Source organism: Perca fluviatilis, chromosome 2 (genome assembly GCF_010015445.1).
Source record: "Perca fluviatilis chromosome 2, GENO_Pfluv_1.0, whole genome shotgun sequence".
Lineage (NCBI taxonomy): Eukaryota > Metazoa > Chordata > Actinopteri > Perciformes > Percidae > Perca > Perca fluviatilis.
In genome coordinates this window covers 47,301,810-47,326,240 of record NC_053113.1, presented here as the reverse complement: position 1 = coordinate 47,326,240, position 24,431 = coordinate 47,301,810, and the positions used below count along the sequence as shown (strand labels likewise).

At 43.2% G+C, this 24,431-nt stretch overlaps 1 protein-coding gene across 1 annotated transcript in view; it reads left to right on the top strand.

Annotated features, from left to right (window-relative positions):
• The first annotated feature begins 787 nt into the window (after window positions 1-787).
• Window positions 788-24,431, top strand: part of dhx34 (DEAH (Asp-Glu-Ala-His) box polypeptide 34) — a 29,769-nt gene continuing 6,125 nt past the window's right edge. The window contains exons 1-14 of the mRNA XM_039786248.1: window positions 788-1,836; window positions 2,138-2,449; window positions 9,409-9,663; window positions 9,769-9,871; window positions 10,782-10,999; window positions 12,145-12,319; window positions 14,417-14,610; window positions 15,589-15,690; window positions 15,967-16,230; window positions 17,880-18,053; window positions 18,751-18,856; window positions 19,424-19,530; window positions 21,563-21,829; window positions 23,814-24,005. Coding sequence (XP_039642182.1) covers window positions 1,141-1,836; window positions 2,138-2,449; window positions 9,409-9,663; window positions 9,769-9,871; window positions 10,782-10,999; window positions 12,145-12,319; window positions 14,417-14,610; window positions 15,589-15,690; window positions 15,967-16,230; window positions 17,880-18,053; window positions 18,751-18,856; window positions 19,424-19,530; window positions 21,563-21,829; window positions 23,814-24,005 — 3,165 coding nt within the window. The 5' untranslated portion in view covers window positions 788-1,140. The remainder of the gene's footprint in view (window positions 1,837-2,137; window positions 2,450-9,408; window positions 9,664-9,768; window positions 9,872-10,781; window positions 11,000-12,144; window positions 12,320-14,416; window positions 14,611-15,588; window positions 15,691-15,966; window positions 16,231-17,879; window positions 18,054-18,750; window positions 18,857-19,423; window positions 19,531-21,562; window positions 21,830-23,813; window positions 24,006-24,431) is intronic.

Genomic DNA, 24,431 nt, shown 5'->3' with positions numbered 1-24,431 from the left:
TTCATTCTCTGACATCCATTTCATCTAGAGCTTTTGGATGGCTTTACTTTATAACCATCCTATTTGAGTTTTTTTTCTTTGCAACTAAATTTGAACTGAATTCATATTTAAATATTTTTTGATTACTGTGCAATATTTTCGTTAAAACTTATCTAAGTGTCTTCTTCAGTAGGATGTTTTTCAGACTGCAAATTATATTTTGTGCTTTTATTTTGTTTCATACGCTATCAAACACTACCCTGTTGTCCTGTTGAGTCTCTTTGTAGGGGGGGTGTGGCATTTAGGACATTTCCTGTAGGCTTAAAAGTGCATACTCAAATATAAGATATATAAGAATGTACAAACAAAGAGAAAAATAATAGTTACATCAGAAAGCAATATAAATAAAAAATATTAAGTAACTTTTAGCTACTGACATGCATTTCTTATTTGTTACAAATTAAAGAGACTCAAACATAACATTCAATTTAACATTGAACTTCAAAGATGGGAATACATTGAAAAAATAGCTTTATGAATATGAAATTTCTCCAATAAGATCAACAAAGTTACCAACAGTGCATAAAATATCCCATTTTAAATACATGATAATGTTTATACCTTCAATAATGATTCCATGTGTTGTTTTAAACACTATATCATTCTCAAAGACTTCTTTCCAAAAATCTAACACAACTTTATGGACATTTTACCCCAGAACAAAGAACAAACGAATCTAATCTTTACCGGAAGATATTTGAGAGCGGAGCGGAAACGGTCCCCCCGTATTATTGTTCCCCCGGTCTTCGCCATATATATATATGTCAATGGTCTTCGCAGCAGTCGACGCTGCAGCTAATGTGTCCAGTTGTTTTTCACCAGTTAGCTTTTCTTTTGTCAGCCCTGACTTATTATTGTCCGATAATCTCAGATGTATCCGTTTAAAACAATGCTAAGAAGGTGTATTCGGTCTGTCTTAGACATATGGAATCAAAACATCGGGTTTAAAACGGATGGGACCTTGTTAGTTTGTCCGTAATTTAGCCAGTTTAGAGGTAACATGTTTATTCAGCTGCTAGCTACAGCCGTGAATGTCTATTTAACGTGTTGGTGAATGAACTTGGTTGGTGTTGGAAGCGAGTAACGTATCTCACGGTAAACATGGATTCGGAGCGGGGGAGAGACAGCCGGAGTTGGGACTGGGACAGCCCGCAGTGCCGAGCCCAACTGGACGAGATCTTTTTCCGCCGACATGACTACATCCAGGCCGGCAGCCAGGAGCACAGAGAGTTCTGGGCTTTCTTTGACCGCTTCCAGAGGTTTAAAACAAAGAGGGACATATCTGCAGCAGGAGCAAAAGAGGACAGGAAAGACGGGAGAAAGACTGGCGCCGGGGCGCTAGACCTCGGCCTTCCTGAAGAGTACGATGCCCGCTACAGGATCAATGTGTCTGTGTGCACTGGGGATGTGGAGGAGCGCCTGGGGAAGTCCGAGCACAAAGGCCGGCGGCAGAGAGCCTCAGTTCCAGGCAGCCAGGAGATCTCAGACTGCCGCCTGGCTCTGCTGCACTTCCTGGACTTCAGCCAGAGACAGAGCTTTGGGAAGCTGGCCAAGCTTCGCCGGGAGCAGAAGAACCTGCCCATCTTCCAGTACCGGGACCGGTTAGTGGAGCTGGTGCGAAAGCACCCCGTGGTTGTTGTGGCAGGGGACACAGGCTGTGGGAAATCTACCCAAGTACCTCAGTATCTTCTCTCGGCTGGCTTCAACCACATAGGCTGCACTCAGCCTCGGCGCATCGCCTGTATCTCCCTGGCCAAGAGGGTCAGCTTTGAGAGTCTCAATCAGTACGGCTCAAAGGTTTGTCACGGACGATCAAATACACCACCACTAGACCATAGATTTATCTATTTTTTAATTTATATTTTAACTTGATTTCCAACACCATGGGCAATTTTAGCACTAACAAGGCACTGTATCCATGTCACATTCTCATCAGGGGCTGAGCCCCCACTAAATGCGATTCTGAAATGGACCATTCTGAGTAATGGGTACTTTTGAACTTTTACTATGCTAAGCAAGTAAGCAACCAGGTAAGCCATTTGAAGATCCCACCTCTAATAATGTGTGCAGGGCTCAGAAATGCAGTCGTGTTTTACAGGTGGGGTACCAGATCCGCTTTGAGACCACCCGGACCCCAGCCACCAAACTGCTGTTCCTGACGGAGGGGCTGCTGTTGCGGCAGATCCAGCAGGACCGGACGCTGGCCCAGTACCAGGTGCTGATCGTGGACGAGGTCCACGAGAGACACCTCCACTGTGACTTCCTGCTCGGGGTCCTGCGCTCTCTGCTGGCGGAGCAGCCCGACCTGCGTCTCATCCTCATGTCAGCCACCATCAACATCAAACTCTTCTCCGACTATTTCAACGGTGCTCCCGTGCTGCAGGTGCCGGGCCGCCTGTTTCCCATACAGGTAAGCAGCGGGGATCACAGATGTGAATATGCATTGTTAAGGAATAACTCAGGAGCAGCACAACTCATTTCACATACGGGAAGAATGTTCGGGAGATTAAAATGAATTACACAGAAGCATTTAATGAACACTCAATATAGGAGACAATTAAGCAGGCAGTACAGTTTAACCACGATGTGTTATCATGTAGTGCCGTCCGAACTCTGAAGTTCCTGTCTTCCTGGGTCCGTGTACTTGGCGGCCAACGGATTTTCGTTTTGAAAGGAAAAAAACAAAAACGAAAAACGGCCAGTTTCCCAATTACCATTAGTAAATAGGAAAACAAAAAACGGAAAACAACCCATTATTCGTTTTTTGTTTTGATATTAAAAAACGGAAAACGAAAAACTATCTCGTTATCCGATTTTCTTTGATGTGTTTGTAGATGGAACTCGGAAATTAAAATGTGTGTATAAATCTTATTCCTCGTTCATTTTTTTCGTGACCCGGAAGCGATCGTAGATAGTAAGCGGCTGCATACCCGGAAATCATTTGGACATCAATGAGACCATGGACAGTTAGAATGATACGGACGTAAACATGTTTTTAGACGAATATGCTAGTTTTATATTAGAAAACCGAGTGGTCACAGGAGATTAGCGCTGACTGCTCTCATTCATCAAAAATGAGTCTACACAACAAGACAACCATCATAGTCTAATAATAATAATAATAATGAAGCGAAAACATTTTCAAAACTTCTCATTTTCATTGCCATTGCTTTGGCAAATATCTGTCAAACAAACTAAAATCGAAACCATGATTTGGCTTTCCCTTATCAAATTGCAAAAGACTCCGATTTAATACAACAATATCTGTCAAACAAACAGGGCTATAATTAGTATAAATAAGATATAAAATCAATATAAATGTGATTTTTGGAAGTTAAAAAAGTAACTACCTAAGTCAGTAGGCCTACATTTTAAATGAGCTACTTTTACTAGTAATTTTACTTGTACTTGAGTAAACAACAAAGTAACAGTACTTTTACTTAAATAGAAAATGTTTTTACTCTTTTCACTTCTGCTGATTTATTTAAATCTAAAAATTGCATAGACCTAGCCCTGGTCTGCATATCGGCCTAGCTGTGGTCAGCTTTTTATTTACTTTAAGAGTAGCATTCATTTGTATGTTTAACAAAAGCGTGCGCGCGATTGATTAAAAAAAAAAAAAAAAAAACTTGCCTCAGCAATACCTTCAGCGATTTCAACTTCAAGTTGGCCATCAGGACACAAGTCCCTGCTGAGCACACCACCTCCGCACATTATTATTATTATTATTATTAGACTATGATGGTTGTCTTGTTGTGTAGACTCATTTTTGATGAAATAGAGCAGTCAGCGCTAATCTTCTGTGACCACTTCATAATAAAAGTCAACTTGTGTTTCGCCAGTGAAATGATTTTAATATTTGCATATTAAAAGCGATATGCAGACCAGGGCTAGGTCTATGCAATTTTTAGATTTAAATAAATCAGCAGAAGTGAAAAGAGTAAAAAAATGTTCTACTTAAGTAAAAGTACTGTTACTTTGTTGTTTACTCAAGTACAAGTAAAATTACTAGTAAAAGTAGCTAATTTAAAATGTAGAGTTACTTAGTTACTTTTTAACCTCCAAAAATCACATTTATATTGATTTTATATTTATACTAATTATAGCCCTGTTTGTTTGACAGATATTGTTGTATTAAATCGAGTCTTTTGCGATTTGATAAGGGAAAGCCAAATCATGGTTTCGATTTCAGTTTGACAGATATTTGCCAAAGCAATGGCATGGCAAAACAACGTTTAGAGACCTTTTATGTGAAAATTTGAAATTTTGAAAAATGTTTTCGCTTCATTATTATTATTATTAGACTATGATGGTTGTCTTGCTTGTGTAGACTCATTTTTGATGAATGAGAGGGACAGGGAGACATTGCACAGATGATAGCAAGTGAGATAGCCGGAGAGAAGAGAGTATCTAAGGCGAATTGTTGCGGTCACTTCCATGTTAGGGAGACAGGGAATCCCCTTTCGTGGCAATAATGAAGTAACAGAAGAAGTGAGTGCAAAGATTTTGCAAAACGCAAGTTACAAATACCCTGGGGGCTAATCACCTCCTGTCTTTAAATCCTAGTGAGGTCTCTGCTCCGGACGTGTCGCACTGTGAATGCAACATTGAACATTTAGCATGTTTAATAATGCAAAAACCAGTCCTGCAGGATTATGACAGGAAATGACTTTTTAGTAAAGCTATCAAAGCATGAGAGTTGGAGTTTATTCATCTTTGATGCTGACGGACTGGTTCAGCCTGCAGCAGCTGTTTCACTTCACTTTGTATTTCCTTGATCGATTTGATAAGGGAAAGCCAAATCATGGTTTCGATTTTAGTTTGTTTGACAGATATTTGCCAAAGCAATGGCAATGAAAATGAGAAATTTTGAAAATGTTTTCGCTTCATTATTATTATTATTATTATTATTATTAGACTATGATGGTTGTCTTGTTGTGTAGACTCATTTTTGATGAATGAGAGCAGTCAGCGCTAATCTCCTGTGACCACTTCATAATAAAAGTCAACTTGTGTTTCGCCACAAGTCCCTGCTGAGCACACCACCTCCGCACACTCCTCTCAGAAACCCCCGTATCGTTCCAAACTGTGAACCCAGCACAGCTGCTATATCACCACAAGACATCCCATTCTTTCGCTTTTCTAATATAAAACTAGCATATTCGTCTAAAAACATTTTTACGTCCAGTATCATTCTAACTGTCCATGGTCTCATTGATGTCCAAATGATTTCCGGGTATGCAGCCGCTTACTACCTACGATCGCTTCCGGGTCACGAAAAAAATTAATGAGGAATAAGATTTATACACACAATTTAATTTCCGAGTTCCATCTACAAACACATCAAAGAAAATTGGATAACGAGATAGTTTTTCGTTTTCCGTTTTTTAATATCAAAACAAAAAACGGATAATGAGTTGTTTTCCGTTTTTTGTTTTCCTATTTACTAATGGTAATTGGGAAACTGGCCGTTTTTCGTTTTTGTTTTTTTCCTTTCAAAACGAAAATCCGTTGGCCGCCAAGTACACGGACCTTCCTGAAGGTGTATTTAAACTCATGCTGGAGGCGTTACGTTTAGCTGACCCTATAAGGTAAACAAAGATATTGTAGTCGCCTGAACATAGATGCTAAAGCCTAGTTCAGCCTCTCTCTCTCTCTCTCTCTCTCTCTCTCTCTCTCTCTCTGGGCCGTATCAGATGCTAAAGCCTAGTTCAGCCTCTCTCTCTCTCTCTCTCTCTCTCTCTCTCTCTCTCTCTCTCTCTCTCTCTCTCTCTCTCTCTCTCTCTCTCTCTCTCTCTCTCTCTCTCTCTCTCTCTCTGGGCAGTATCAGATGCTAAAGCCTAGTTCAGCTCTCTCTCTCTCTCTCTCTCTCTCTCTCTGGGCCGTATCAGATGCTAAAGCCTAGTTCAGCCTCTCTCTCTCTCTCTCTCTCTCTCTCTCTCTCTCTCTCTCTCTCTCTCTCTCTCTCTGGGCCGATATCAGATGCTAAAGCCTAGTTCAGCCTCTCTCTCTCTCTCTCTCTCTCTCTCTCTCTCTCTCTCTCTCTCTCTCTCTCTCTCTCTCTCTCTCTCTCTCTCTCTCTCTCTCTCTCTCTCTGGGCCATATCAGATGCTAAAGCCTAGTTCAGCCTCTCTCTCTCTCTCTCTCTCTCTCTCTCTCTCTGGGCAGTATCAGATGCTAAAGTGTGGCAGGCCCACCGACCTCCAAAAGGAGACAGTCCTGAAACAAAACATTCCCTTGTCATGCAGCTGTCTACACTACCTTGAATCTGTAGAGAGACAAACAATTGTTAAAAACTGGCCGAATATTCCCATGCCCTGACCTGTGACCTATGAATGACCTGATGTTATCTAAGCATCCCTTTAGTCTCATCATACCACAACATGGTGTTTCTGAAAATTCCACAACATGCATCTCACCAGAAGACAAGACTTACCTTAATCAAAGCAACAAGTGCTGATTAACGTTATCAGATTTTTAATGAATCCACAAAGGACCCAAAAAACATCCTCTCTTAATACATTTGAGTAATAGACATTCTTAATAAGATCTGATACCAGTGCTTTCATATATATATATATATATATATATATATATATGTGTATATATATATATACTGTATATTTTTTTAACAGCTGTATTCTACTAACTCTTTATGGATATGATGTGATATGATTGCTATCATTGTTGTGTGGTCTGGCTCAGGTTAAAGTATTTGTTAACATGAACATGTGTACATACATATAATGAATGCCATAGAACTTTATTGTATTATCTAGTTTGACAGCTAGTCATAACAGAAAAAGAACAGAAATACATTTCTTTAAAGTAGATTTTCTTCGGGGCTAAAATATGCTAAAATATAATAATAATAATAATAAATTGAATTTATATAGCGCTTTTCATGGACTCAAAGTCGCTTTACAGGGCAGGGTAGATTATAAAAACAAAACAAAACGAGCAAACAAAACAAGTAGAACAAAACAAGATACTGATGAAAAAGGGAGGGGGGCAGGTGGACTATGGGTAGGCTGAGGTGAAGAGATGGGTCTTGAGGCGGGACTGGAAGATGGTGAGGGACTCAGAGGAGCGTGCGGATTCTCTTCTTGGGGAGGGAGTTCCAGAGCCTGGAGCTGCTCTGAAGAAGGCTCTGTCCCCAAAACAAGCGCAGGTTGGACTTTTGGGGAGATGAGACGGGGGGAGGTGGTATCTGAGGGACCGTGAGGGTTGGTAAGGGGGGAGAGGAGGTCAGTGAGGTATGGGGGGGCCAGATGGTGGAGGGCTTTATAGGTGAGGACCAGGATTTTGTAGGTGATCCGGTGGGAAATGGGAAGCCAGTGGAGTTGTTTTAGGACTGGAGTGATGTGGTGCCAGGATTTGGAGCAGGTAATGAGGCGGGCGGCTGAGTTCTGGACCAGTTGGAGTCGGTTGATGTTGGTAGAGCTGATGCCGAGGGAGAAGTGAGTTGCAGTAGTCCAGTCGGGAGGAGATGAAGGCGTGAATGAGTCTTTCAGCAGCGGGGGTGTGAGAGAGGGTCTGATTTTGGCGATGTTGCGGAGGTGAAAGAAGGAGGTTTTAATGACTTGACGGATGTGAGGCTCAAGGGAGAGGGTGGAATCAAAGATAACGCCAAGGTTGCGGGCCTGGGGAGATGGGGGAGACAATGGTCCGTCGATGGTGAGGGTGGGGTTATTGGTTTTGCTGAGTGTGGATTTGGAGCCGATCAGAAGGAATTGTTTTTGTCGCTGTTGAGTTTAAGGAAGTTGTGTTGCATCCAGGTTTTAATAGCTGACAGACAGGAGTTGATGTGGGAGAGGGGAGGATTGTGGGGGATTTGGTGCTGAGGTAGATCTGGGTGTCGTCAGCATAGCAGTGGAAGTCCAGGTTGAAGTGGCGGAGTATCTGACCAAGAGGGAGGATGTAGATGATGAAGAGGAGGGGCCAAGTACGCAGCCTTGGGGAACACCTTGAGTGACTGTGGCTGTGGCAGAGGTGTGGTTGTGGAGAGAGATGAAATGGGATCTGTTGGAAAGGTAGGAGTGGAGCCAGCTGAGTGCAGTACCGTCGATACCGAGGTCTTTGAGTCTGGTGAGCAGGATGTTATGGCTCACAGTATCGAAGGGCTGCACTCAGGTCGAGGAGGATAAGGATGTTGAGGGAACCGGTGTCAGCAAAGGTGAGGAGGTCGTTGAGGACTTTGAGGGGAGCGGTTTCTGTGCTGTGTAGGCGCAAACCAGATTGGAGAGGTTCGAATAGGTTATTGGCAAGAAGATGGGTTTGTAGTTGTGAGGCGACTATGCGTTCCAGGGTTTTAGACAGAAAGGGGAGGTTGGATATTGGGCGGTAGTTGTTGAGAGAGGAGGGATCCAGACCAGGTTTTTTAAGGATTGGGGTGACAGCGGCAGTTTTGAAAGCAGAGGGGACAGTTCCAAGGGACAGTGAGGAGTTGAAGAGGTTAGTGAGGTAGGGGCATAGGACCGGGAGGCAGGACTTCAGAAGTGGAGTAGGGAGGGGGTCAAGGGAGCAGGTAGTGGGTTTGGAAGAGCTGATGAGTTTGGAGATTTCAGGAGGAGTGACTGGGTTAAACTGGGAGAGGAGGAAGTGTGGAGGAGGGGTCGGGAGGTCTGGAGGGATGAAAATATGCTCAATACTCGCCGATACCAGCATTTTAGGCGGTATCTGAGGCTTTTCTGATACTGGCAAACGACACTTTTAATTAGTGTATTCTTGTTTAAAAAAAGCCCTTTTTTCTTTCACAAATATGTGCTCATTCATGTGTAATTACTTCGGCCAAATAATAAAAGTATTCTCGTAAGCGTAGAATCTGACGTTCAGAATACATACGGGCGAGTCGCTCGAATGACAGCCGGCATGTAGCGCCTCCATCTTTAAAATACATTAGCCAAAGAGGGACATACCTCCGCCTTTCGCCATCTTACACCTATTGGCACCGTGCCGAATGCCAGGGGGAGATTACTCGCCAGGGAAGCGAAAAAGAGAATTAAAACGACAACGCGACAGGCAAAGCAACAAGACCAAAGTTAATATTGGAGTGGCTAGAACAGCTGCGTGTAAACGATGCCGATACTAAGAGATCATTTTGGGTTCGTCCAACGTAGCAGTTAAAACGCGATCAGAATGGGGAGGCTACAAAGTAATATTCGGTTGGTTGTCAATGTAGCTTTAACAAAAACACCTACACTTTAGTATGTCAGTTTAATATATTCTTCACTGAACTGATTCTATTTTAAATTGTCGCCTGCAATACAAATTGAAGCTTTAAATTAGGGAATTATGTTCCATAAGTAACATTTTCTGTGTTTTCAGGGTTTGATTTTAAATGGCATCCCCTCTGTTTCTTGTACTAAGGTGATATACCAGCCCATTCCAGCTGAGGAGCAGCCCTCGCGCTCAGAGAAACTGGATCCCCGGCCATATCTGCGCATCCTGCAGGGCATCGATCAGCGTTACCCTCCAGAGGAGCGCGGCGACCTGCTTATCTTCCTCAGCGGTGTGGCAGAGATCTCCACCATCCAGGAGGCCTGTCAGATTTATGGCACACACACACGCCGCTGGATTGTCTTACCGCTACACAGCACCCTGTCACTGGCCCAGCAGGATAAGGCACGGCCTGCTTCGTCTGGATCAGAGTAGACAATACTACATTGTTTTAGTCGGATATATGTTGGCTAGGGTTCATCACTAATCCTCTGTCATGTTATTCTTCAGGTGTTTGACATTTCTCCTCCGGGGGTGAGAAAGTGCATCATCTCTACCAATATTGCAGAGACCTCCGTGACAATAGATGGAGTGCGCTTTGTTGTAGACTCAGGTATGGCACTTGGAGTACACTCTTTTCTGGGGATTCACTTTTTACAACTAGCTATACCTACCACTCCTTACTAGTCTCGCATTGCCAGCTCTATCTCCATGGCTCTGTGGAGGAAGGTCTGGCTACACCACAGATGCATTCTGGGATAGGAGAAAAAAAACGCTCTGGGTTGTTTGCATTTCTTTAAACCAATCACAATTGTTTTGGGCGGCGCTAAGCTCCGGACGCAGCGACGGTGGCTCTGCAAAATAGTCTCGGGAAAGGAACTTGTTTTGGTGGAACCAAATTTGCACCCCGCAAAAGAAAACGCCACATACAATATTAAATGAAGTTAATCGTTGACACAATACAGTAACGTGAGCTATTTCAGTTAGCTGGATACATGGTTAAACCTCATTGGCTCTTACCAGTGTATCTCCGTGTGTACTTTGTCCACAGCAATCCCACCAATCAGTCCCAAAACCTCCCAGTTAGAGAGGAAATGCCGTGAACTTATTCTTTGTTAATCTTTACAATCATTCCCCGAAAGAACCAAGCAGGCCTGCCTTGTTGCACCATCCAGATTTTTTTTTTAAACTTGACATTTTCAGCATGTAGCTTGCTAGCTGGAAGGTCTCGTTGTTTCCCGTCGCGAAGGGATTTTGGAGAACGGCAACACAATGTACTTCCGTTGATCCAGACTAATCCTTACAAACCTAATTTTGTGCAGCCAAGTTTAGTTCAAAATCTCTCCATTTTAAATCTAGTGAGGATCCCAAAGGTTCAAAAGATACCAAATCTGTCATGCTGTATTTTGTTTTGTAAATTTAAAGAAATTGAAATAGTAAACAAGGGCAAGAAAGAATACATGTCCCAGAAGAAGATGCAACAACCTTATAAATGGATTGTTTTGTTATTCATTCTTTTACAGGGAAGGTAAAGGAAATGAGTTTTGACCCTAAGGCTAAGATGCAACGTCTGCAGGAGTTCTGGATCAGCCGAGCCAGCTCTGAGCAGAGGAAAGGCCGAGCCGGTCGCACGGGTCCAGGAGTGTGTTACCGCCTGTACGCAGAGTCGGACTACGATGCCTTCGCCCCATATCCTGTCCCTGAAATCCACAGAGTGGCACTGGACTCCCTCATTCTTCAGGTAACAGCATCCCGTAGAAAGCAAGATAGCAACTCTTATATATTTTTTTTTCCTTCAAATATTTTTATTATGCTATTTGATTAAACAAATACACAAATTTTAACAGTGCCTGCATATCACAGAGAAGATACTATGAAAAAAACATTTATAAAAAAACATTAATATGCATTCCCCCAGCCTGCCTATGGTCCCCCAGTGGCTAGAAATGGTGATAGGTGTAAACCGAGCCCTGGGTATCCTGCTCTGCCTTTGAGAAAATGAAAGCTCAGATGGACCAATCAGGAATCTTCTCCTTATGAGGTCATAAGGAGCAAGGTTACCTCCCCTTTCTCTGCTTTGCCCGCCCAGAGAATTTGGCCCACCCATGAGAGAGAGACATCATGGCTTTCAAATGAGCAAAGTGGCAGTTGGTCAAGGCCACACCCCCACCCTCCACCTTGCCCCCCCCCCTCCTCCTCAATAGCTACTGACACAGACATGGCACATCCTAAGGAAAGCTCATTGTGGGACTGGCTCTAGTGGCTGTAGTTCTGCACCAAGGCTGAATTTTGGGAAAGAGACTTCAGATACAGTATTAGGGGACCACTAAGGTCTATATAAAAGAGACTTCAGATACAGTATTAGGGGACCACTAAGGTCTATATCAAAGAGACTTCAGATACAGTATTAGGGGACCACTAAGGTCTATATCAAAGAGACTTCAGATACAGTATTAGGGGACCACTAAGGTCTATATCAAAGAGACTTCAGATACAGTATTAGGGGACCACTAAGGTCTATATAAAAGAGACTTCAGATACAGTATTAGGGGACCACTAAGGTCTATATAAAAGAGACTTCAGATACAGTATTAGGGGATCACTAAGGTCTATATAAAAGAGACTTCAGATACAGTATTAGGGGACCACTAAGGTCTATATAAAAGAGACTTCAGATACAGTATTAGGGGACCACTAAGGTCTATATAAAAGCATCCAAAGAGCACCATGTCATGGGACCTTTAAATTATGTGACTGAAGATGGATATTACAGCGAACCATTGTAAAACAGGGAGAGAAGGAGAGTGCTTCTCTAAATGAACTAGAGATTCTGAAAGTACCCCGTAGTTAAATCCTAGTGTTATTCATGCGGTTTTGTTCCTGCAGATGAAGAGCATGTGTCTTGGAGACCCTCTTTCTTTCGTCTTCATCGACCCGCCTCCAGCTGCTAGTATCCAGACGGCAGTCACTTATCTGAAGCAGCAGGGGGCGCTAGACGGGCGCGGAGAACTGACCTCTATAGGTAGTTTGCTGGCACAGCTGCCTGTGGATGTGGTCATAGGTAAGATTCCTACACCAAACTCCTGTTGTACAGTATGTGGCAGGTCTGTTTGTTTTTCATCTCATAACTTTTTCATGAATCTGACAACTGAAACACAACACGGTGGCGAAAGGTTGAATAAACTTTAAATAGGATCAATTTAGGCTTGGTACTTGAAGTCATTATACCAAATATAATAAATTAAGCCGCTGGTTCTCAAACTGTGGTACGCGAGCTCCCTCTAGTGGCACGTGGATGGAATCTGATAAATTTAGAAAAAAATGAAATAAATAAATTTAAAAACACAGTATTATAGAAACACTACAACATTTTGAATAATAATACTTAAACTATGATCAGTTAGAAGTCATGCAAATGAAGTGTTTCCTTATGTGTAAATATGTTTGTTTCGATATCAGCCTGCTACGTGGTCACGTTCATGAACGGAGCGTGCATACATTACGATTAGTTACGAGCTGGAGGGACGGAGGAACAGGGTTTCCTCGGGGTCTTAAAAAGTCAAAAATTTCTACATCAAAATTTTAAGTCCTTAAAAAGTCTTAAACCTGCTGGTTTAAGACTTTTTAAGACTGCTTAAACAGGTCTTAATTTTGCTACATCCATGGAACGCTACCTCTAATGCTCATAAAAATGCTCCGGCAGCGAAATAGAATGTTATTCTGTAGTATTGTAGTTCTTTCTTTTGCTGGTCCAAATATAAGATAAGATAAGATAGACTTTATTAATCCCACACTGGGGAAATTCCTGTGCTACAGCAGCTCAAAAGAAAAATGTACACACATCAGAATAACACAAATAAACATTAATTAGACATAGGAGAAAAGAAAATATACATAAACTATAGGAAATGGAAAAATAGAATATAATTAGTTATAATAATAATAATAATAGTAATAAAACAACCATATTTACACACAACCTTATATAAACAGACAGTATATAAACACAGATATACAGATGAGTAAGGTGCGGATAAGTAGAGATGACATATTGCACAGTTGGAGGTGACACAGAGTAATAAATAGATAAATGTGCATAGTGCAGAATATTGTCCAGTGATGGCTCATGTTGCAGAAACAGCTAGCAGTGCTACATTATGATGTTGCATTAAAGAGTCTGACTGCTGCTTAAATGAGGGACCTGCGGTAGCGCTCCTTCTTGCACTGAGGGTGCAGTAGTCTGCTGCTGAAGGAGCTGCTCATGGAACTCACAGTCTCATGTAGGGGGGGGGGTGAGAGGTGTTGCCCATGATTGATGCTAGCCTGGCTGACATCCTCCTCACCCCCACCTCCTCTATGGTGTCGAGAGGGCAGACCAGAACAGAGCTAGCCCTTTTCACCAGTTTGTTATAAATATAATTCACTATATCACGACTACAAATGAATGAGCGGAGGTGCTCTGGGTCCTCCACGTAGTGACTAGACACCGGTCCTATAATGCCGATGGGGAAATCAGGGAATTGTTTCAGACAACGTTTGTGGACTCTGACATCTGACTTTTTTCTTAAATTTCATTCATTATGGTCTTAAAATGGTCTCAAAAGGTCTTACATTTGACTTGGTGAAAGCTGCAGAAACCCCAAGGAAGTCCAGCATGTCCGTGGCTGTGAACAAATAATGTTTTTAGGAATAAACCTGCCTCCTGCATGAACTGTCTGTAGCTCAACAGGGTCGGCCTGTGCTGCTCTATTTTAACGTGTGCCATAATGGTGGTACTTAGAGAGCCTAATATATATTCTGAAGTGGTACGTGGTGTAACAAGTTTGAGAACCACTGAATTAGGCAATGGCATTTCTATATGATTTCACGTGACAAATAACGGTATTGAGTGGCTGGGTTGGCTCAGTGGGTAGAGCAGGCGCACATATACTGAGAGGTTTATGCCTCAACGCAGAGGTCCAGGGTTCGAGTCCGACCTGTGATGATTTCCTGCATGTCTTCCCCCCACCTCTCTCCCCTTTCTCACCTATCTGTCCTTTCAAATAAAGGCGGAAAAGCCCAAAATAATAACTGTATTGATTGATTGACATCCTGGAGTTTAAAAGTGCTGCAAACCCAGTAGCAGCTAGATTTAGGAAACATGTCTGTGTCGATTCAGGGAAGATGCTGGTGCTGGGCTCTTTGTTTAAGCTGGTGGATCCCGTGTTGACGGTGGCAGCGGCCCTCAGTGTTCAGTCGCCTTTCCTGCGCAGCGCACAGCACAACCCGGACTGCGCCACCGCCCGCCAGCCCCTGAACAGCAACCACGGAGACCCCTTTACCCTGCTCAACACCTTCAATGCCTGGGTGGAGGTCAGTAATGGATACTTTATTAGACAGCGGCTATTTGATATGAACGGATGAGACAGATTTGGAATAAGATGTTCTTCATTGTAGGGCTGGTTATCGCCACTGATTTCCCTGCGTTGATTAGATTCCGATTCACAAGGTTTCCGATTTGATTCCATTCAATATCAATTCGATCAGGCATATTTCCATTCCAATTTTGATTGGATATGAAAGAGATTCTCAGTAAGGAGTAATTCTGAAAATTGTACCTCTCCAACCTAGCCTGGAAATCCTGGAATCATTGAGTAATGAAAATGGCCCAACTCGAGGGGCGGCACCAAGCATGCATTTGAAAATCTCAATGCACGCAATTGGATAACACTACGACCAATCACAACAATACATGGGGTGACGTATCCAGAGCCCCATACACTTTGCTACCAGCGGAGCTAACTGGAAGATTAAACTCTTAGCTACCAGCGGAGCTAACTGGTAGCTTAAACTCTTAGCTACCAGCGGAGCTAACTGGTAGCTTAAACTCTTAGCTGTCAGCGGAGCTAACTGGTAGATTAAACTGTCGTCATCTGTTTAGCTCGCCTCTGGCCCGCCTATATCAGATACACCGATATGATTGGTGCAGCTCGGCTACAAGGGCATAGTTAATGAGCATCATTACTCAATGCCAGAGTGACTCGCTGAGCGAATTCAAATTGTGCTCTCGCAAGAACTCTGGATTTCCAGGGTTTCCAGGCAGTTACGTAGAGACAGAAATAAAAAGTGCAAGTGCTTTCTTTAGTGCAGACGGTGTGATTCAGAGACTGTATAAGGCCTTGCATCTGTGAAAATGGCCACGGCCGTTTTTGATACCAATATCGTCACTCTTAAAAGATCGATCTCAGGATTTTATGAATCCATATCAGATCGTTCAAATGAAGATCGATTTGAATCAGAGCCCAGCCCTGCTTCATTGTATATAAAACTGTTCATCTTTGAGTTCAACAGGTGAAGGGAGAGAGAGGTGGTGGCTCGAGGAAGTGGTGCAGGAGGAGAGGCCTGGAGGAGCAGCGGCTCTACGAGATGGTCAACCTACGCAGACAGTTCAAGGCAAGCTGCTGACAGAAGATCACACTGAAAAAAAACTAACATTTGACAGCAGGGTTAAAAATTAGCACCATCTACCAGCCAAATGCTGGTAAAATAGGCAAGTACAGTAGCTGGAAGATTTGCTTTACTCACAAGCCACCAAAACATTGGTAATGTGTTGTCAAATTCACTCGCTATTTGGCTGGTGGACAAAAAAGTAAATTTTGAACCTTGTTTGACAGGTTTTTGAAGTGAGAAACAAGATTTTACTCTGCGAGCTTCCTCTGTGGTTAGCAGGAGTTGCTGAGGAGCCATGGCCTGCTGGAATCCGAGCACAGCTCTCCCTCTGGCGGTGACCGCGGGCAGCGCAGGGAGAGGCTAGCAGAAAGGAAGAAGCTGCATCAGCTGAAGAGAGATCACGAGCAGCAGGAGAGCAGCAGGCGTAAAGTCCTGAGGATGGACGAGGGCCAGGACGGAGAGTTCTCCTCAGGATCCGACACCGAGGGAGGCGGCAGAGGCAAGAAGGACCAGGAGGGATCGGGACAGAACGTGGACATACAGGTGAACTCAGAGTATAGCATAACGTGGGAAAAAAGTTGCCAAGAAGCAGCCCTAAACTTCAACACCAGCATTTAATCCTCAATTTGAAACCCTGTCCAATCATTATTTGTGTGCTTTTTTGTGGTACTCGTATGATCCATTAAGTAGAAGAAATAAAAATGTTATTGATCTGTCTTATTATTCCTGCAATCTTTAAAAGTCCCAAAGGTCCCATATTGTAATAAGTGAGATTTCCATGTCTTTTGTGATTTATAAAGCTGGTTGAGGTGCTATATAAATACTGTGAAAGTATCAAAACACTCAATCCACAGAGAAACGCACACAGCCCGTATTCAGAAACTGTGTTTAAACGAGCCATCAGGACTTCTGTACGGTTGTGATGTCACAACTATACTATGTATTCAAGATTCAAGAGGTTTTATTGTCATATGCACAGTAAAGACAACTTACCCCATGCAATGAAAAGCTTGCTTTGCCAGTCTTCCTTACACAACGGATAAAAAAGGAGAATAAAACAATAAAGCTAAAACAAACAATACAAAAGTTGTAATTAGAGATGGCCCGATACAATTTTTTGCTTCCCGATTCCGATACCTGAACTTGCGTATCAGCTGATACTGAGTATCAATCTGATACCAGTGTGTCATACAGTATATTTTATTATGTTTTAAAAACTGTATACTACTATCCCTGTATGGATGTGATATTATTTTTATATTTGTTGTCGGTCTGGCTCAGGTTAAACTCTTTGTGAAACATGAACAAACACAAACAAAGAATGCCACAGAACTTTCTTTTACTCTTTATTACGTGGTATCGGATCGGTGCATAAACTCCAGTACTTACCGATACCAGCATTTTTAGGCAGTATCGAAGCCGATACCTCTGGAATTACTGTAATTGTTGGGGTTTTGGAATTTATAGAGTGTGGTCTAGACCTACTCTATCTGTAAAGTGTCTCGAGATAACTTGTGTTATGATTTGATACTATAAATAAAATTTAATTTAATTGTATCGGAACATCTCTAGTTGTAATTAATAGTTTGAAAAGAGATTAAAAAAAATGGATAAAGTGCACTTATATAGGTAGAAAGTGCCGCTACAGTGCTGTTACAATCATCCCCGACTGCAATGACTCAGAGAAGGCAGATGTGGAAGACCTGGAAAGGCTGGCCAGTCAGTGTTGAGCAGGGGGGGGGGGCATAAAGAGACAGGCTCTAAACGGAGTGTTTCAGACAGAGGGTGAATACAGGTATATTCAGACAGACAGTATGAGAAACATAATGGTTGTTGGTTTTTTTTACATTAAAGCACGTAAACATGTTCTAGTAGAAACCCAAAATATATTAAATGCACCTGAAAATGAGCATAATATGGGACCTTTAATACTTCAAAGTTTTTTCATTTATAGAGGCAAGTGCTGCTTTGTGGATTATATTTGTGTTAGATTCATCCGTTGAGCTGCGGCTGTTTGCAGAAAGAAGGGAAGTTCTGTGGGTTCTGGAAGTAATAAGTAGAATTGAAAACAAGGAGGTTGACAGATCTGTGTAAAAAGGCCAGCGCATATGGTATCACGGCTAGTCATCTTCACCGAGGTGGATCTGTTTGTGTCTACACTCTGAGTGTAACATGCACTTGTCCTGCAACAGGAGGTGAAGTTCAAGTTGCGTCACAACGTATCGGAGCTGCAGGAGGCGGCCAGCGTCAGTCAGGACATGTCCTCCCGCCAGCAGGCTTTGCTCAAGCTGCTGCTGTGCCGAGGCCTCTACCCCCAGCTGGCCCTGCCGGACGAACACAACACCGCCCGCAAGGACTCGGACCAGGTCAGGCTCCTGCTGCACCCACCACAGAATACAAGTTTTAGTGGTACAATAAAGGGGAAAACTTGTGTTTCTATCGGGGATGCACCGAATCCAGGATTCGGCTTCGGATTCGGCCGAACATTGGGCTTTTTGACGGGGTTCGGTTTCTGCCGAACATTTAGAATTTTTTTCCACCGAGCCAAACCCTACGCTTGCGCTACGCTGGTCGAGGTAATGACGCCGCCGTTGATTGCGGGAAAGTGTTTACGTAGGCTGTGAGAAAGTGAAAATGGAAAAAAGTGTTGTTTGGCAGTACTTTCAGTCAAAAGAAGACGATTCAAGTCCAGCTACATGTTCAATTTGCAATGCTGATTTGTCTCGTGGTGGCGAGGACCCTAAAATTGTTTAGCATCGCCGCTGTTAAAACATTTGCGTATGAAACATCCAAAAGAATACGAGTTGTACATGAAGGAATCTACAGACACCTGCCAAAATGCAGCAACTTTAGGTACGGCAAAGGAAGGACAGTCACAGCTAAAAACTGATGTTAACCAGACGGGGAGTAGGATTCGGTATTCGGATTCGGCAGAATCTTAACCTGTGGATCTGGTATTTGGCCAAACCCCCAAAAATCTGGATTCGGTGCATCCCTCGTTTCTATAGTGACTGTAGCGATGAAATATTCCACTAACTAATGTTGTGATTTGACGTTGTTTAGGTGTTTCACACAAAGAATAAGCAGGGAGTGGTAATTCACCCGACGAGCGTGTTTGCCAGTGACCCAGAGGTGCTACAAGTGCCCGAGGACGACACCAGAGAAATGGGTAAACCTCTGGAATAACTTCTTTACAAGTACTACATGTAGTTTTTTAAAAAGAAATGGTGGCGTGGTGGTATGGTTGATTGACTTAGTTCATTTAAAAGTAATAAACATTTTTTTTTTTTTATTTATCCCATGGGAAAAGAAAATGGACAGCAGTAACGAGAGGCCAATGCATGTAACAAGTATAAGGTCATGATTAAATAAATGTTTACTGTTCATAAGATAAAAACACATTTAAATGACATTTGGAGATAAATCGTGGGAACTTATTAAATCCACCTTTATGAGACATTTAAATTCACACTTGGTTTCTAAATAATGTTTTAAAGCATTGGCTGATATATTAATCAGCTACTGACCAACAGTTTGTCTTCCTGGAAGTTTCTCTTGTTATTTGTGATGGTGTTTCTTATAATTCAGGACCATTTCCCAAAAACATTTTTTTCTTCATGTTGCAAAAACCATATTTCTCGGCTGATGAAGTCTTGTTGCTGTCCTCACATGTCTCATGTTTCTTATTGTGCCTGCCTCTCATCATGTCTCTGTGTCTCTGGTCTCCTGCCTGCAGGGCCTGATAAGAGGGACAGCAGCAGACACCAGCTGCTAGCCTTCGTCACTCTGTTGGAGACCAACAAGCCATATTTGTCCAACTGTGTGCGGGTTCCAGCGCTGCAAGTTAGTACCAGATGTGGAATATTCCCATCACAAATTGTAGAATTCTTTTTTTTAGAATTTTTTTATTCTCTACTATTAATAAAGTTGATAAAGTTCTGTTCTACATTAAAGGAATATTTCACCGCTGGAAAGCTGAATATATCTTTAAATTGGGTCACTTATGTAGTAGAAATGTGAAGAAAAAAATTGAAATTGGTGCCTTCTAAGCCGAGAAAAGCCAGAAAATGTGTTTTGGTCTTATATGGATGAAAAACACCAAATCCCAGAATGCACCTGCTTCGTTGCTTTGAGTCCACTCCCAAGCCACGCCTACCGCTTGACAGACCGACAGAGGCATTCAACTCAACTCAAGCGTGTTTTATTGTCATTTCAACCATATACACGAAACAACGTTTCATCGTGACTCAAGTGGTGTTACACATTTAACATATATAAAAACGACATTATATAAAAACGACATACGAAACAGGCTACATTTAGTACACACACTTTATAGGCTCCGTAAAGTTCAGCTAACGCATACTAGCATTAGCGCTTGGTGGGCTGTAAACACCGATCATAAACACAGCCGTGAATTAGTGTGTAATGTAGAATGGTCGGCATTTAACAGTCACAAACTCCACCAGCAGTTAGCAGTTAAATGGATACAAATCACCACATTTCTGCGCCACTCGGTGTTAACACAGCCAACCTCTTTTACCTGGTGACAGAGCATCTCTAGCTCGGAGGGCTAGCAGGCCTGGTAGCTGGACAGTCCGGTACACTATTCAGGCAGGTTTCCATAACAACAAAAACACGGCAGTCACTGAACTCACGTTTGGAGTGTCGTTGAAGGAGGATGTAGTCCAGCTTGTTGTTTAATGAGCAGACACTTGCAAGCAGGATGGCTGGGACAGGTGGACAGCTAGCGTTAGCTTTCCACCTAGCCGAGGAGGATGTCCCCTAGCCGGCTAGCGGCATTGAGCGACACCGCTGGTCTCCGTGCAGGCGAAGCTCACGTAGTGTGCCGAGTATTGCGTCTGTAATAACGTTTCCTCCATATTCTCCGATCTTAACCGATGTATCCCGGTGGTACACGTCCGGTAGTTTGAATGCAGATAATTGTTGTAAATGTTTTCTGCTGAAAACCGAAAGCCTGTTTAGCGAAGATTCAAGATGGCTGACAGTCGTTTTCATTCGGAATACCTCGGCCAGACTCGGCAGTCCAACCTCCTGTGGGCGTGTTGAAAACATACGGAAGTAGATCCTACTACTGGCTGTAGTCCTTTGCCTCTGGCCCAAAAATCTTCCAATGACGCAAAAATCGTCATTTTACGTCATCGGAAGATTTTTTCCAGGCCCCAAATGCAGAAATCTCTCGTCTCAGGGGGACATGAGGGAGGGAGGCACGGTCATTCAGAAATACTATCGGGTTTCTACTGATACGAAGCTGAATGCTAAATCGGTGAAGTATCCCTTTAAAGGAACACGCCGACTTATTGGGACTTTGTCTTTCTCACCGTATCCCCCAGAGTTAGATAAGTCTATACATACCCTTCTCATCTCCGTGCGTGTCGTAACTCTGTCTGGCGCACCCAACGCTAGCCTAGCTTAGCACAGATCCTGGAGGTAACCGGCTCCATTTGGTCTCCATTTTGGTCCTATTTCCATGTTGTGATTTGTATAGTCACAGCGTGTACAAATAACAAGGTCGCATGAGACACAGCCGTCTTCTAACCGTATACATACTATATTCTCAGAAGGCAAAGCACTGCTACTTGGGCGGAGTGATATTTCTCCAACTCTGAGCGAACCCCAGGCAAACTCTGAAAGAATCAAGAAAAGATGACACCGTAACTACAATATTCAAGACCATACAACACAATTATAACGAAATATACACACTATAAACCAAATAAAGATATGGATAAATGACCGCACCATAAGACCCATCATACACATCTCTCCCCAGCACAGAGCTTCCTAGGAGCCCTCCAGAAAGCTCTGGTACTTTCCCAATCTTCTAGTGCTCTAGTTTCCGTGTGCTCCCCAGGCTCTGCTGCTGGTGGCCAACTCTGTGGACAGTAACGCTGACTGCACGCGCCTGGTGGTGGATGGCTGGCTGGAGCTGGAGCTGCGGGAGGCGGAGGACGCCCTGAAGGTGCTGTCCACCGCTCTCACCCTCAGGGCCGAGTGGGAGCGCCTCCTGCTGGCCCAGCTGGGACAGAGCACGATGGGGGGAGCAGCAGTCCAGGGGGTGTCCCGCAAAGTCATGGAGAAGCTGAGTGAAGGCCTGGTCCGCTTCCTGCTTTACACCGAGGTAGGGCTGCTCCATTATGGAGGAAAAAAAATGGAAATATGTTGCAATTAGTGAACTTAAAGCGCCCATATTATGCTCATTTTCAGGTTCATAACTGTATTTTAAGGTTGTAACAGAATAGGTTTACATGGTTTAATTTTCAAAAAACACCATATTGTTGTTGTACTGCACAGCTCTCTCTCACTGCTGCACATCCTCTTTTCACCTGGTTTCTGTTTTAGCTACAGAGTGAGACCTCTTTTCATCTTCTTCTTCTGTACTATCTTTGATTGCACTCGCACATGCGCAGTAGTTCAGATGTAGAGCATGTCAGCTAGCTAACTCTAGAGACAGTAAAAGAAAGGCTGTTTCTCCAACTTTGGTCAGTTACAAGGCATTAGGCATTAGATTAGCTGGGAGACTTCTAAATGAGGGCGCACATGTAAGTAGTTCTTTTGTAGATTATGGTGAACTTGTGTGTGTTGTAGCAGTGCTTTGCTATTGAGAACGACGTAGCATGCTAGCGTTAGCATGCTAATGCTAACGGTTAGCATGCTAACGAGCTAACGGTTGTGGTTAGCCAGCTCATTTCGGACTGTGATGTCACAGTCCGAGCCGATTTTGAACAGCTCACTAGGAGACTGAAGGCAGGACACATTCAGAAACCGTATCTCTCTCAAAACAGCATGGATGGATTTTTTTCAAAGTTTGTATGTGTGTGGAAGCACCAGAGACACAAAAGAACACCCCAAATCCCAGAAAAAGTGATTCTTTCATAATATGGGCACTTTAAAGGGGAACTATGCAGTTCTTTTAGCTTAATTTACCTTAACTGAACAGCTTCCGAGTCATTGGAATGGTTATGTGACTTTTTTCGAGTTGAATGGTGGCCGTCTCGCTTCCCCCTAGCGCCTAGGAGCGGAAAAACCACCCTTGCAACTTTGGGTCAGGAAGTATCGCGTGATATCAGGTCTCGCGATGTAACGAATTGCTTCACAGCACTGCACACATACACTGAGCCGGCAAAAAAGAAGCAGAAAGCTAGGAAAACATTGTCAGAGGACCAGAGAAAGAGGAAACAGCAGACTGACTGAGTGAGGAGTCAGACACAAGTAAACGTAGGACCTGCGTTTTCAGAATGGCGAGAACTGAGACAAACAAAAGCCTGCAAATCCGATGCTGACCTGGTGTTCTTGCTGTTGCACTGATTTTCTTGTCAGCTTGATGTTGGAAAACGCAAGTTGCTTCTGCTCCGACAGCGTTCTAAGGCCGTAGTAGGAAGAAAGGATAATTGTACGGACCCGAGAGAGAAGGGTAATATTTCGAGAAAAACCTCAGTGGACACAGCTCCGTGTGTTCGCCGGCTTCTTTGAAAACAAATGCACATGACCAGAGGGAGAAGATGGAACGGGGGGAGAGTCACCAACGAATTTTTACAACAGCGTTGCCAAATATCTATTCCGAAGCTGTAGGGGGAGCTCTATAGAGAAACCTGCAAGCAAAAAGTGAGAAAACAGCGAAAAAATTGCCAAAACTGCATAGCGCCCCTTTAAACAAACAGTGAAACGGTAAAACAAAACTGTGAAATTTCCCTTCGTTTGAACTATTTTTTTTTTCTTCATTCAGAACACAAGACAAAATAAGAGTTCACTAGCAAAACGTAATGTGCTAAATAATCCTTTTTTTCTCCTCCGATTATTTTGTTTTTGTGATCGTTTGGGAGCCAAAATCATTTAAAAACGATTAGAATTTGGATTAATTGCACAGCCCTACACTGAGGTACCCATGCAGTATAACTCACCCCAAAAACAGGCCTGAAAAGTAGCTCACACATGTAGACTTGATATAATAATTCTGTTTATGTGTGAACTGTGTGTGTCCGTGGTGTTGTTGTTGTTGTTGTTGTTGTTCATTTCTACTTTCCAGACATTCTCAGTGACTCAATCACATTTTTCAATCTCATTTAATATACTTCCTGTGTACTTCTTCTTCCCTTGCCTCCCAGGTCAGTTACAGCCTGCGGCGACTCACAGCGTTCCAGACCCAGAACCTGTACATCGGCCCCCCGTCTCAGTCGGAGCTGTCTCACACCAGCGCTCCAGATGTTAACCCGCTGTTTCCAGGAGTCGAGGCCAAGCCGGACCCCATTAAAGGAGGCCTGCGTGTCACCAGCTTCTTCAACTACAACTGTCTGGCTGTGAGTCTGTCTGTCTGTCTGTCTGAAACCGTGGCAACCTAGACGAGCATTCTCTTAAAGTTACACAGAGGTTGCGTCCGAAATCGCAGACAATGCACTATGTACCAAATATATATACTATCGTTCAACATACTTTTGTGTAAATAAACAGTGTGTATCTTTTCGGACACACTGAGCTGTAATTTTCAACGTCACTTCCTGAGAGCCTCCTTGCTGGTTGGTGACACGTAACCATGGTAACCCCTACCGACCTCAGCTCTAACGGCATCGCCAGATAATGCTTAAACATGTCTGAAAAGGGTAAATAAGTAGACCAACAGTCGCAGGTAAATATGTAGAAATGTAAATTAGAGCGTTGTTGACGTTACAGAGCTCCTTGGTTTCTGTCCGCTTGTCTGTTACGAACGTTGTCGTTGCTATCGCATT